The sequence below is a fragment of the Lactuca virosa genome, chromosome 9, assembly GCF_052849685.1.
Source record: "Lactuca virosa cultivar CGN04683 chromosome 9, Lactuca_virosa_CGN04683_v6, whole genome shotgun sequence".
Lineage (NCBI taxonomy): Eukaryota > Viridiplantae > Streptophyta > Magnoliopsida > Asterales > Asteraceae > Lactuca > Lactuca virosa.
In genome coordinates, this window is record NC_136434.1 from 277,711,650 (window position 1) to 277,724,035 (window position 12,386).

A 12,386-nucleotide genomic window follows, 5' to 3' on the forward strand; every position below is an offset into this window, starting at 1 on the left:
AATTAATTTTTAAAGGTGCAAGTGGTGAATTGCAATTTCTTAATAGTTGAACAAAAGAAGCAATTCTAGAACCCTCCATGGTATAGACGGTTTTGGAGGATTTCCTAGGGTTTCTGGAAGTCTCCTCGTTGAATAAAAGGTAAGGATTTGAATTAAGATTATATCTATTATTTAATCAATTCAAATCTTGTTTTGCCTACAAGTTACCGAAACTATAAATAGGTCCCCTTGGCTCATTATTTCATTCATACTTTTACCTACAAGTATATGAATGAAATTTCTACCTCTTTCCTCTCTCTCCTCATCATTCTAGGGTTTTAGGTTCAAACCATTAGAGGTACTAAACTTTTGGTGCTCGCTTTCCAATGTTTTTAATAAGGATATTGGTGTGATTATTTGCTACAATAATCAAGAGGTATGTAAACTCTAACTCTATGTAAAATTTTGATTATTATAGAGTTTCCTTAGGGTTCTTGATGTTCATAGTTTATTGCTATCAAAAGAGAAGACATAGATCCAAATAGGTTACATGTGAACTTAAGAGTTAAGTAATTTTCCGCCACATGCATAGATTTATAACTTATAAAATCCATCAGCTTTATACAGAAGGCTAAACGGGCAGGCCAACTTTATGTTGAAGGCCAAACGGGAGACCAACTTTATGTTGAAGGCCAAACGGGCAGAACAACTTGATGCTAAAGTCCATTATGTGTATGCACTACATGTATATTGTTGTGTGTAGTATTTTGGGGAACTCACTATGCTTTAGCTTATAGTTTTTGTTTAAATGATTTTAGGTACTTCTTCAGATCGTGGGAAGGGCAAGGCTAGTCATACATGCACATTGTCATCATGTTTTGAGATCTCTGCATGTTCTATTTTATACTCTGAGTTGAATAGTTAGGTCTATATTTTTACAATGATTGAACAAAAAGGCTTCTGTTGAGTGAGAGTATTGACTTTTTTCAAAATTTCTAGAAAACTTGTTGGAATTGGATTAATGGATATTGTGTATTTTACCATGTTTTTGTCAAGATCCTTTAAGACAACTTGTGTATAAGATATACGCTTTAGGATAAGACTTGACAAAATAGTTCTCTTGAATGCCTAGTTGTCTTCAAAGTAGGTAGGAGATCCTACCAACTCTTCACCCACAACTTTAGAAGAATCAGTATGACTATTTTCATCCGAATTTTGTCATATGTTTTCTCATCCTGTATCAAGCACATAACGTTCCAATCTTTTATTTGGTGTTGTCATCCATGTTCGTCGATGTTTATGGGACAATTTCCTCAATCGTCTTGAATTAAAAACTTTATCTAGTTTTTTCATGGTTTTGTATCAAATTTTCATTGGAGATTGCCTCTATATTTTTAGAGGTAGTGTTTGGGACAAAATGAACCAGTGATGTACTACCAATAATGTTCTTCAACGATAAATCCTAGGACCGCGACTTCAAATCGTAGAGTAATCCTTGAATACCCTTATTAGACATAGACTTGTCGCAACTCGCCAAAGATTGCAATTCCACCTTGCCCATAAACCTACTATGTGATGAATATCCGACCTAATGAACCTTTCATTGCTACATAAGACATTATATTTAGAATAAATCCGATATCCTTCAACTTACTAACAATTGGTTTATTAGAAGTTGCTTTACTAATAAGTATGATTGTTCAAAAATATTATGTGTACGAAAACTCGATCCGAACATCCGAATGTCTTATCCGAAAATATCAAAATTCAGATATTCGATTTTTCAGATTCGGATTTGAAGTGTATATTAAAAAGGACAACCTAGAAGTTAACTAAAACGAATCGAAAACAATTAGTTCATGAGTGGATTTTGAAGCCACAGAGTTATAATTTTCCTTACTTTACGATTCCTACTACAAAACCAATTAAAGGAAAATGGAACAATAGAATCAATCATACCACCTCTCTTATACTTCATGTTCCCAAAAGCTAACACATTCTGGTATGTCTAAAGAACCAAAATCAAAGTAGCAGAAGATGTCTCAATGATTGATCTTCAAGAATTTGCAACAGATTGACTGCCAATAAAAGATCTTTAATATAGTTAAAGGATGGCACCATCAAATATATCCATATCACAAATATTAGCCATACTTAAGGAGCCAACGAAAACTTCAAGAACAAATGAACACCATCTTCTTGTACCTCCCCATAATATGAACATAAAAGTGAAAACAATTTAATTCCCTGATAATCAAGGTTACTCCTTTTCGGTTAGCGATTTAGAAAAAGCCTCCATATAAATATATTTATTTTTATAGGGAGAGAATTATTCCACATAGTAGCTACTCCATCCATAGGAGGAAACACAAGATCCAAACGAGATCTGGCACACTTCACGGAGAGCATGCCATTTATCCCAAGAACCCATCTCTACGAATCCATTCTATCTGTAAAATGAACCGAATCCAACATCTCTTACAATTGATGAAGATGAGACTCCAACACTCCCCCACTAATCAATCTCCTCCAAGGAATCTTCCATGTATTACCAACCCAATAATCAATAATAATGGCATCACTATTGACTGCCACAACAAATAGCCTTGCACATCTGGCCCTAAATATAACATCCCCCCAGCGACACATCCAACCAAAATGTAGTATTTGCACCATTACCTACTTATCTTCTCATAGAATCAAATGAAATGTTACCATTATTATGAAGGCTTTAAATTAATTTAACCACCCCTATCCAAACCCTTGAATTCGACCTATAAGAAAAAGACAACAAAAAACTACCATCGCTTTTATGCCAACTTTTGATCAAGGTAACCTAAAGGAGATTACCACTATTTACGAATCGCCATCTCCACTTTTAAATTAAAGCTTCATTGAAAGCTATCAAACTACCAATCGCAACTCACTATACTCATTCTCACATAAAATAACCTCATATTTCACCCATTAAAGAATTCTATCTTATCTTCTACAACCAAAAAAATCTATCCCGAATTCTCTCCAACTTCCAACAAATAGTCCAAGCTCCCCAAAATGGACTTAACCAACATAAGTCTCCCACCAATACATAACATCCTAGACTTCCAATAATGAAGTCTTTTTCGAAACCTACCCGGAAGAGTATCCCAAACCGCAACCCTATGCATTTTTTCACCAACAGGTAAAGCAAGATACCTAAAAGGAATCAAATCTTGAGTACAACCGGTAGAATTAGCATCATCAACATAATCTCTAGGACAGAGGAAATGTAAAAAATAGAAGAATACGAATAAGACCACACACATTTTCAACATCCCAATCGCCAATAAAAATAGCATCATCAGCATAAAAACAATACGACATCTGTAAGTTTTGATGACCAATATTCATGCCTTTAAACATACCATTCTAAATAGCATCCTCCAAACACACATACAACCCTTACATAACAATAATAAACAAAAATGAGATAAAAGATCACCTTGTCGGAGACCTTTATACATCTAGAATTTAATCGTAGAATGGTATAGAATTTACTCGTAGAATTACCATTGAGTAGGATCGATGGTCTAGTAGATCTCAAACAACCTCGGATCCAATCCTGCCATCTAAACCCAAACCCCATAAAATCAATATAAAATCTAATAATCCCATGATACCGAATCATATGCCTTTCCAAAGTCAACTTTAAAAAGCATAATATTTTTCTTTTTAACAGATGCCTACCTAATTACCTCATTAACCATCAAAGCACCATCCAAAATCTACATTCCTTTAAAAAAAGCATACTACACTGGATGCAGAATCTCCCCTACCACCTTTGATAAACGATTAGCTATAAGTTTGGCAATTTTTTTTATAAAGAACGAATTACACCCCCAAGGAAACACTCTCGTTCTATAGAATTCTTGAACCACTACACAAACATCAATTTTAAATAAGTCCCAAAACTGTTTTAAGAAGCAAAAAGTGAACCCATCAGGCCATAGGGCTCTGTCACTACCACACGACCAAATAACAACTCTCACCTCTTCGTCATTAAACTCAATCTCGAGATCATGCACCATCCCTACACCAGGTTTAATAAACCGATAACTAGCCCTGCTAAGAACACAACCACTAAAATAATGAAACTTTTTCTGATAATAATTAAAGAACTCTTTTTAAACTAAAGTAGGTTTCACGATCCAACCCCATTAACCGAAATGCCTCTAATCGCCATTTGTTTTGTTTATCTTTTTAGCATGACATGAAATAATTTACTATTTTTGTAACCTTCTACTGACCACCTGATTTTTTTGGCTTTTTAATGCAATCCAACATATCCAAATTATCAATATATGTCACCTTTTGGACAACATTATGTCTCTCGGCCATAATCTCAACCAAAGCAGCACCATCATCAAACAATTTTTCGATTTCTACAAGATGAGAATTACAATTTTTCGTTATCTTACCTTTAGAAGCATGCATCAACAACTGTCACTCCTTAATCCCGCTTTTAACGAATTTAACTTTATTTTTTAGATGAACAAACCTATTCAAACTAGTATCTGAGACAAACTCATCAATTACTAAGTGAACTATCTCCAAAAAACCATTCATCATAATCCAAGAATTAAACATTTCGAAGGAAATTGGACCATAGTCTAACACATCCACCAATATAACGATTGGATAATGATCAGACCAACGTCTCTCTTTAGCCAATCAATGTAAATCAAGAAACACATCAATCAAGTTTTCAAAAACCTGGAATCTATCAAGACGACTCATTTTATTGTTGGCCCCTATCAACCCGAAAAAACTTCCTTCCGCCAATAGGAATATCCACCAAACCCGCTTCATAAATATACTCATTAAAGGCATTCGCCTGAGTAGTACTAAAAACCGATCCATACATTTCCTCCACCGATCTAACAACGTTAAAGTCGCGAAACAAAATCCCCCCCCCCCAACGTTCACTTAATGGTTGACCATAAAAATTCCACATTAAAAAAAGAACAATTAATATGTTTGCTAACCCGTTTTCCTTCAACTATCACCACATTCTCCATGCAAACCACTCTGTCCTTAGAAAAATACAAAGAAGATAAACAACCAAGACATTACAATTCTCTAAACATTGATATTCTCGCATATTTAGACTAGACGCAAATTCATCTTACATTTTTATAATTAATATTTTCAAGAAACTTGTTCAATCAAAATCTAAGCCAAAGTATTACATCTCTCTTGACTCTTAAGAAATGGTAGACCACAAATAAGATTTTAAAGGTTTAGTTTTGAAAAGCTTATTTTCGCTAATGCAATTGTAATGAGAGCGGTTGTACGAGAGCTAGACAAAAAATTGGATATGTGTATAGCATTTTTTTAAGGAATTTAGTATTACGTCACCTGTATTACGTTCGATTAGTAATTTTTTTTGTAACAACTCTATATCGTTGAATAAATCATCACCATTAATATTTGAGATAATACCATATAGCCATACAACTTATAAAGTCAAATGCTAAGTACATACTCTGCTAAACACCTAGCTTTACTTTTGATCTTTATATTTGTCTCTTCAACTAGGTTATGAAAAGCATCCACTATTTCAGGAGTTCGATTCAATTCTACCAAGTTTAGGTTTATTTGTATTATTTGTTCAATTACACACATTTATTATTTAAATTTCTTCATTTGTAAGTGTCAATTGGCGTTGAACATTTGAAGGTGAAATGCAAGAATGGTAGTATGTACGAGTGTGAATCTCGTTTGACTCTTGTAGTTACCATAAAACAAAAACCATCATGGTATATTTAGGTGGTGTTTGAGATTGTTTATTTGAAATGTTTATTCACTACTAGAAAAACAGCCTTTTACGACGCACAATGCGTGTCGTAAAACGCTCAGACGACGCGCAAATGCGTGTCAAGGAAGGCCCTGTCATAACGAGAGACGACACGTTTTTGCGCGTCGTCTATAGACGACGCGCATTTACGACGCGCATTTACGACACGCATTTATGACGCGCATTTACGACGTGCAATGTGTATCAAGGAAGCCCCTGTCATAAAGGAAGACGACACGCATTTGCGTGTCGTAACCTTACGACGCGCGTTGAGGACACGCATTGCGTATCATTAAAGCCCCTGTCGTAAATGAAGATGACACGCATTTGTGTGTCATAAACTTCAACAACCATTTACGATGCATATACAACGTGCCTTTACGATACTCATTTACGCATAATACAAAAATATGGAAACAAATATGTACCAAAACAATCAATTTCATCCAATAACATCATGTCAAAAAATTGTAATACATAGATATTAAAAGGATTTGATTGTACATTGTTATTAAGAGGTTTTCCCTAACTATATAACCTAATACTACATTGTTATTAAGAGGTGAAATTAGGTACTACTTCTTCAAGTCTTGATGAATAGTTGTTGCGCCTCTAGATAAAACTTCCATCCACCATCTGTCACTTTGGAAATCAATCTGTGTCTTTTATATCCACCAACCATATATTTATATTATAATTTTAAACTAACTAATAACTATATCATATTCAAATCAAATGGAATTACCAACCATCAACACCAATAGGCTAATGCGGAGCCTTAGTTGCAACATCCAGACGTTGCAGAATTGCTTGCTCTGCCTTCATTATAGATATTGAAAACCCTACACCACAACACAACACAAAGATATTAGCCACTTTTTTTGCATCAGAGAGATTACATTGCATACCCGTTAATCATAAGTACAACACGACTCCCACGTTTAATTGGAACATAGTTAAGGTTCATATTTAAGATAAAAGCCAAGAGGTGTATATGTATTGGTTATGGTTCATATTGTCACACCCCGATCCTTGTCGGAATCGATCAAGGCGTGATATATTGTTCAAAGTCTCATGACAACTATGTTATAATATGATTAGATTCAATTAAATACTAAGTATGCAAACAAGATCCACAACATACAAATACAAATCCAAATACGAACAACATTTATTACATCAAATTTAAATTGTCTTGTGGATTTCTAAGGCACAACCTATTTTTCATCAATCTTCATTCTTCAAATCTGCATCATGGGTAAAAACAGGTCAACTACGAGAGTTGGTGAGTAATCTAGTTTTAGTAGAGAAAACAACACAAAATTCGAGAAAAATAGTAAATTATTCCCAAAAATTCTGTAAAATTAACCATAGTTTTATAACATGATATAGAGCCCAATGTATAAGTTTCAGATATTTGTGACTATGGGAAGTATTTTTTATATATTTCATTATTAATTAATCAATAAAATCATAAATAATAGTAAACAGTAATATAAATGCATGAAACTTCATAAATCATGTTTAATCAATATATAGGTCATCCCAGAATTTTCTGAGAATTTATTGAAGGCAAAAAGTATTTTATGTGAATTATTGCCCTACTTTATTGAAATAATTATAGTAATTCAATAAAAATAAGTTATTTTCTGAAAATTTCCATAACTTCTTATTTTATTGATGGTATTCTGAGAAAAATCAGGTTTATGCATAAAATGAGTTTTAGATATTTTGGTGGATTTAATTTGTTTCTTGTATGAATTTGAAACTTTTAACAACATACCTTGATGAATGCTTCAAGAGGGATGAAGATTTGAGTATAATAGATTGTTCTTGGATGGAATATGAGTATTTCTTGGAGGAAATTTCGAGATTGAGAGTGAGAGAAAGAATAGAGAAGGTTTAAGTGGTGAAGTGAATAATGTGTTGGGAGAAAAAGGAAGGAAAGTGGATGGGAGGTGTGAGTGGGAGACCATGGGAATAATCTTTTTGCTTTTGGTGGTCTTCATAATTTCCCACTAACACAAGCATCTTTTACATAATTAATATAAGAGTTTTATAAAATTTAAAGTAAAGTTTATAAAAATAGAGTTTTATAAAATTTAATGTAAAGTTTATAAAAATGGAGTTTTATAAAAGATAGGTTATCATTTGATTATAACAATCTACTTTGATTTGAAGTTTAATTATAGCATTCAAGTTTGATTCTTTTAATTTAATTAGAGCATTATACTTTGATTTGATTTTAATATGGTATCATAATTTAATTTGATTATAGTTATAACGTTGTACTATACTATGTTGCTATTAACGTCAATTTATATCGTAGTGTATGGGTTTTGATCCTATTAGCGTCAAGTAATCTTGAGTAGGGTTTATTAAATTTCCAATTGGGTTGGGTTGACCCGAATCCATTTTAGGCGGATGTCACACATATGAGGTGAGATATCGCTTAATCGTTGTTTGGATGGAAAAAGTTGAAGGCTCATCAGAAAAGCAGAGATATCACACTCAATGAGAAATATAGCTGGTTAGTAATATATATACTTTTTTGTATGTGTCCCAAATTATATAAAATTGTTTTATTTTATCCATGAATTTAAGGTTGAATACAAAAAAAAAGTTATATACTTTTATATATTTGTTTTGCATCCAATTTTGTTTCCTTGTATTACAAAAATGTACTATAAAAATATTACACAATTGTAGGAATGCTAATTCCAATACAGACAATATTAGTAAAGATGTGTAATGGAACAAATTGAAGTCAAAAAAGGGGGAAGATATTGTATGAGAAGAGCGATAATTAAATAGAACTAAACAAAAAGGATGAGGTGCCAAATGTTCTTGTAGAGGTTTTTTTTTTGAAGCATTTGAGGACAACTTCAGAAAAGCCTGACTATTTGACCACGAACAACTGCTTGAAGCCATATAATGCCTTTGAGTGACCAAAATGCCCTTCAAGCCTTCACGGAGATATTAATATTAGTAAATGTATCACACTTATTACATAATACATAAAACAAAAAATGATGATAAAAAAGGGTATACGCCATTCCAAGACCTCTCTTATGGAATCTCACCTCCTTACTCTTAGGACACTCACAAGGGAACAAGAGTTACTATTGTGGGTTACATATAAAGTTGGAGTTGTTTGTTGTCGGAACCGGAATCGGAATCGGAATCAGGAACTCCACCATGAGGTAACATGGATGCCCTTTGAAAAGAAGTTGCACTCCTGCAACAATATAAACATATTGTATTTGTATTATGTCAATAAGAAGCAAAATACGTAAATACCCTCATTACCTTTTCTCAAATGAGTCAACCACATACGGGAATTTGGGTTGAATTCCAGTGGCTTTTCTCAACCACCTATTTCCAAGAATCACTTTATCCACTGTATACAAAAGTTGTATCTCTGCAGCTTTTGTAATAACACTTAATGGTATAGAAGGAGCACCAATTTCATCCAAAACTTCTTGAACCTATATGTATCATCAAATTACCAAATTACCCATAAACCATTTAAAATAAATTAAAATTTTGTGATTTCCTTCTTGTAAATTAAAAAGTGAAAGGACCAAAAGTGTAATTCCGGAAAATTAAAACTACAGGGACCACCAATGTAATTTATGCATACCTCCCAAAAGAGCTTAACTGTCCGACTTCCTTCAGTGTAACCACCAGTGTACCGTGTGTTATTCCTCAAATCATCAACATCAATGTCATGGTTTCCACCAGAAAGAAGCTTTTTTTTTAAATATTAAAAACTTTAGTTGATTTAATTAAAAAAAATTAAGATAAATCAATTTAAGCAATACTTAATACCTGATTAAATTCACTGGCATTAAACAATTTCAACCAAGATGGGGATATAAGATCTGTTAATCCTCTATAAAACGCATTTGAAAGTGGCAATACCTGTAAATAATTGCTGGCATCAATTTGTTTCTTTTTCCGGAATGAAAGGGTAAAAAGGTCATTTCAGAGAGATGATTATACCTGTCGGTTAAGTTTATAATCTGCCATAGCATATATATACTGCAACTTATTATCATTTGTGACAATGACATCTTTACCCCCAGTAACTTTAAGTTCAACAACATGTCGTTTTCCAGGTAACTCTTCAGTAACTGTAAAATCTAGGCACAGATCCTTCACATCACCATCATAATGATGCAATAATATATCAAGAAAAGAAGAATGAATTATTTACGATTTTACCCTTCCCCGGATTTGTGTTTCTAATAAGATGCTTTACCTTGACATACATAAGATTCTTGTAAAGTTCGGGATCCAATGCTGACAGCTCATCAGTAAAGTTGTAACGACCTAGAATCTTTTGTACAAAAACATGGGAGAAAGAATAATCTAGTAATTACTAATTAGTAAAAAGTAAATACCACTTAATTCCATATTAGATGTGGCTATTGCAATATCTAAGTTTTGTGCAGTGAAAACTGAAACAGTGTAACCTCAAAACTCAAAAGTCCCTGGATTCCATAAATAATTAGATAGTAATTACTAATTAGCATGCATATATATATACAATAAAGCTGAATCAATAAATAGTAATAGTAGTTGAGGTTTACCGAGTTATTTCAGCATGCCACTGTAGCAATATTGGTGCTGGACATACTAAAAGAGTTGCACCAGTAGGAACAGGGGAACAGTAGGAACTTGAACATTGGAATCCAATGCCTGTATTGCTGAAGGGATGCTCCCAACAAGACTGTTAGAACTCAAATCCAAGACCTCAAGATGGTGGAAAGATGCAAAAGTTGGATGACAACAAGAGAGTGTTACAAGTCATGTATTATTGATGATTGAAGCTAGAAAAGGTCCCACCTCTGTAATATTTAGTTGTTTAGTTGCAGCATCAACAAGCCTTGATTCACTCCCCCTAAAAGTTACAAAAAGAAATATAAAAAACAAACATTCTTCAGAAACTGTTTAATCTAGAAAAGGGTTTTGTGTATACTAAAGCTGTGCAGCATAAACCAGCAAGAGAATCAAGATACTTTTTCCCATTGATGTCATACACATATGAACCCTATCATAACAAGAATCAAACCTTTTTCACAATAGACATAGAATATACAAAATTCCAATACTTTTAAATGTTAATAATCTTTACCTCAGATTTGTCTATTACCAATGGATGCAATTCATCAGTCTGCCATCCAACAGTCCCTTATACCTAATATTGGAATAGAAGCAATCAGAAAACAATTTTTTTAAAGAAATCCAATATTTTGAGGCATTGCTATAACATACCCCTTACGATCAACTATCATCTGTTTGTACAGCTTCTATACTAGTCCACCTCACCATCACACTTGTAGAACCTCCAATATTTTTTGTGTGTGAACCAATCTATAACATCTTATTAAATTCAAATCATTAGAGTTGTAATCGTAAAGCCTGTTTTCATCTGAGTGTCAGTAACTACAAGTCACATGAAGCAATGGGAAAAAAAGTAAGTGGTAAATACGGTATGAATTATGAAAACAAACAAGTTATAAACTTTCATACTTTTGCAATGCTAAACATTTAATAGCTTCTCTATTTATTTAGATAAATAGGTCCCGCGCCCCAAGGAAATTTCAATGTTTCATAAGCTATTAGGTTTAATTATGATGGAGAATATCAAATCTAGCCGATATCATATTAGCAGAATACTAATTTTAACAAGGATCATGTATAGTTCAATAACGTATATTCCCGATTTAATTCGTGTAATAAACTTATTTTGATTCTGATTGTGTGCATGAATGGGAGGAATAACTAATAAGAGGGCCTAACCTGTGATGCAACCCTTCGAAACAGATTATTCATCTTCTCCTATATTTTAGTGAAAAAGCTCCAAGAATCAAGTGCATGTTAAAAAAAAGCAATATTGATATCCCTTTTATACGCCCTTAAAACTTGACAGAGACAGAAAGGGAGTCGACATGGAGAAAGAGAGTATGTCGATTGTCGACTATGTGGTGCGATGTTTATAGTTGGCTTTTAATAATCGAAATCAGATAAAGATCGGATCGGAGATGTTGAGTTTCATCCTGTTGAGCAACTCGATTTCATGGGAGTCGCATATTAGGTAATAGGGAGATGAACGATGGTAAGCACAACATACCTTTGTGTAACCAGAAGAGGAGAATCGAACCCGTCAATCGGATGTTGGTGATGTTGTGTCTGTTCACATGAGACTTGGGGGAAGGAAGTGCTCTTAGCCCAAACGGTGCCATCGGTGCCGAAGATGGCGGCGGAAGAGAGATGTTGATCACTGCCGTCGATGTCACACATCAAATGTTCATCAACGTAAGTTTGCCACGACATTTTGAGACTGTTTTTGTGTGAATTTGATGTGATTGATTCGAAATTGTGATTGTAAATTGGTAGGAAATGTTAGATTTGAAGTTAATTTAAGGATTAAATTGAAGAACGAGCGAGCGGTGTTATCGCCGGCGTGCAATATCTGCTTCCATTCAATCACCTCAGATGATGAGTAGAGGGGGAGAGAAAGTAATGGTAGGTTGATAGTGCCCGAAAGTGTGTGCAAAAAGGA

At 33.7% G+C, this 12,386-nt stretch overlaps 2 protein-coding genes and 1 long non-coding RNA gene across 3 annotated transcripts; all 3 read right to left on the reverse strand.

The window, feature by feature from the left end:
- Window positions 1-6,318: 6,318 nt before the first annotated feature.
- LOC145136571 (uncharacterized) lies at window positions 6,319-7,685 on the reverse strand. The gene is made up of 4 exons (XR_013720542.1): window positions 7,599-7,685; window positions 7,033-7,062; window positions 6,565-6,657; window positions 6,319-6,477 (listed from the first exon to the last, which is right to left on the reverse strand). It is a non-coding gene; the product is annotated as an uncharacterized LOC145136571 (long non-coding RNA).
- Window positions 7,686-8,491: 806 nt separating this feature from the next.
- On the reverse strand, window positions 8,492-10,194 carry LOC145138047 (E3 ubiquitin-protein ligase UPL7-like). Its single transcript, XM_079072190.1, has 7 exons — window positions 10,080-10,194; window positions 9,821-9,973; window positions 9,647-9,739; window positions 9,459-9,566; window positions 9,125-9,303; window positions 8,899-9,053; window positions 8,492-8,781 (listed from the first exon to the last, which is right to left on the reverse strand). The coding sequence occupies exons 1-6, from the start codon at window positions 10,089-10,091 to the stop codon at window positions 8,948-8,950; spliced, it is 651 nt and encodes a 216-aa protein (XP_078928316.1). The 5' UTR covers window positions 10,092-10,194; the 3' UTR covers window positions 8,492-8,781; window positions 8,899-8,947.
- A 433-nt stretch (window positions 10,195-10,627) lies between these two features.
- LOC145140564 (putative gamma-aminobutyrate transaminase 3, mitochondrial) lies at window positions 10,628-12,066 on the reverse strand. The gene is made up of 4 exons (XM_079074009.1): window positions 11,955-12,066; window positions 10,956-11,011; window positions 10,840-10,871; window positions 10,628-10,721 (listed from the first exon to the last, which is right to left on the reverse strand). The coding sequence occupies exons 1-4, from the start codon at window positions 12,064-12,066 to the stop codon at window positions 10,628-10,630; spliced, it is 294 nt and encodes a 97-aa protein (XP_078930135.1).
- Window positions 12,067-12,386: the final 320 nt, after the last annotated feature.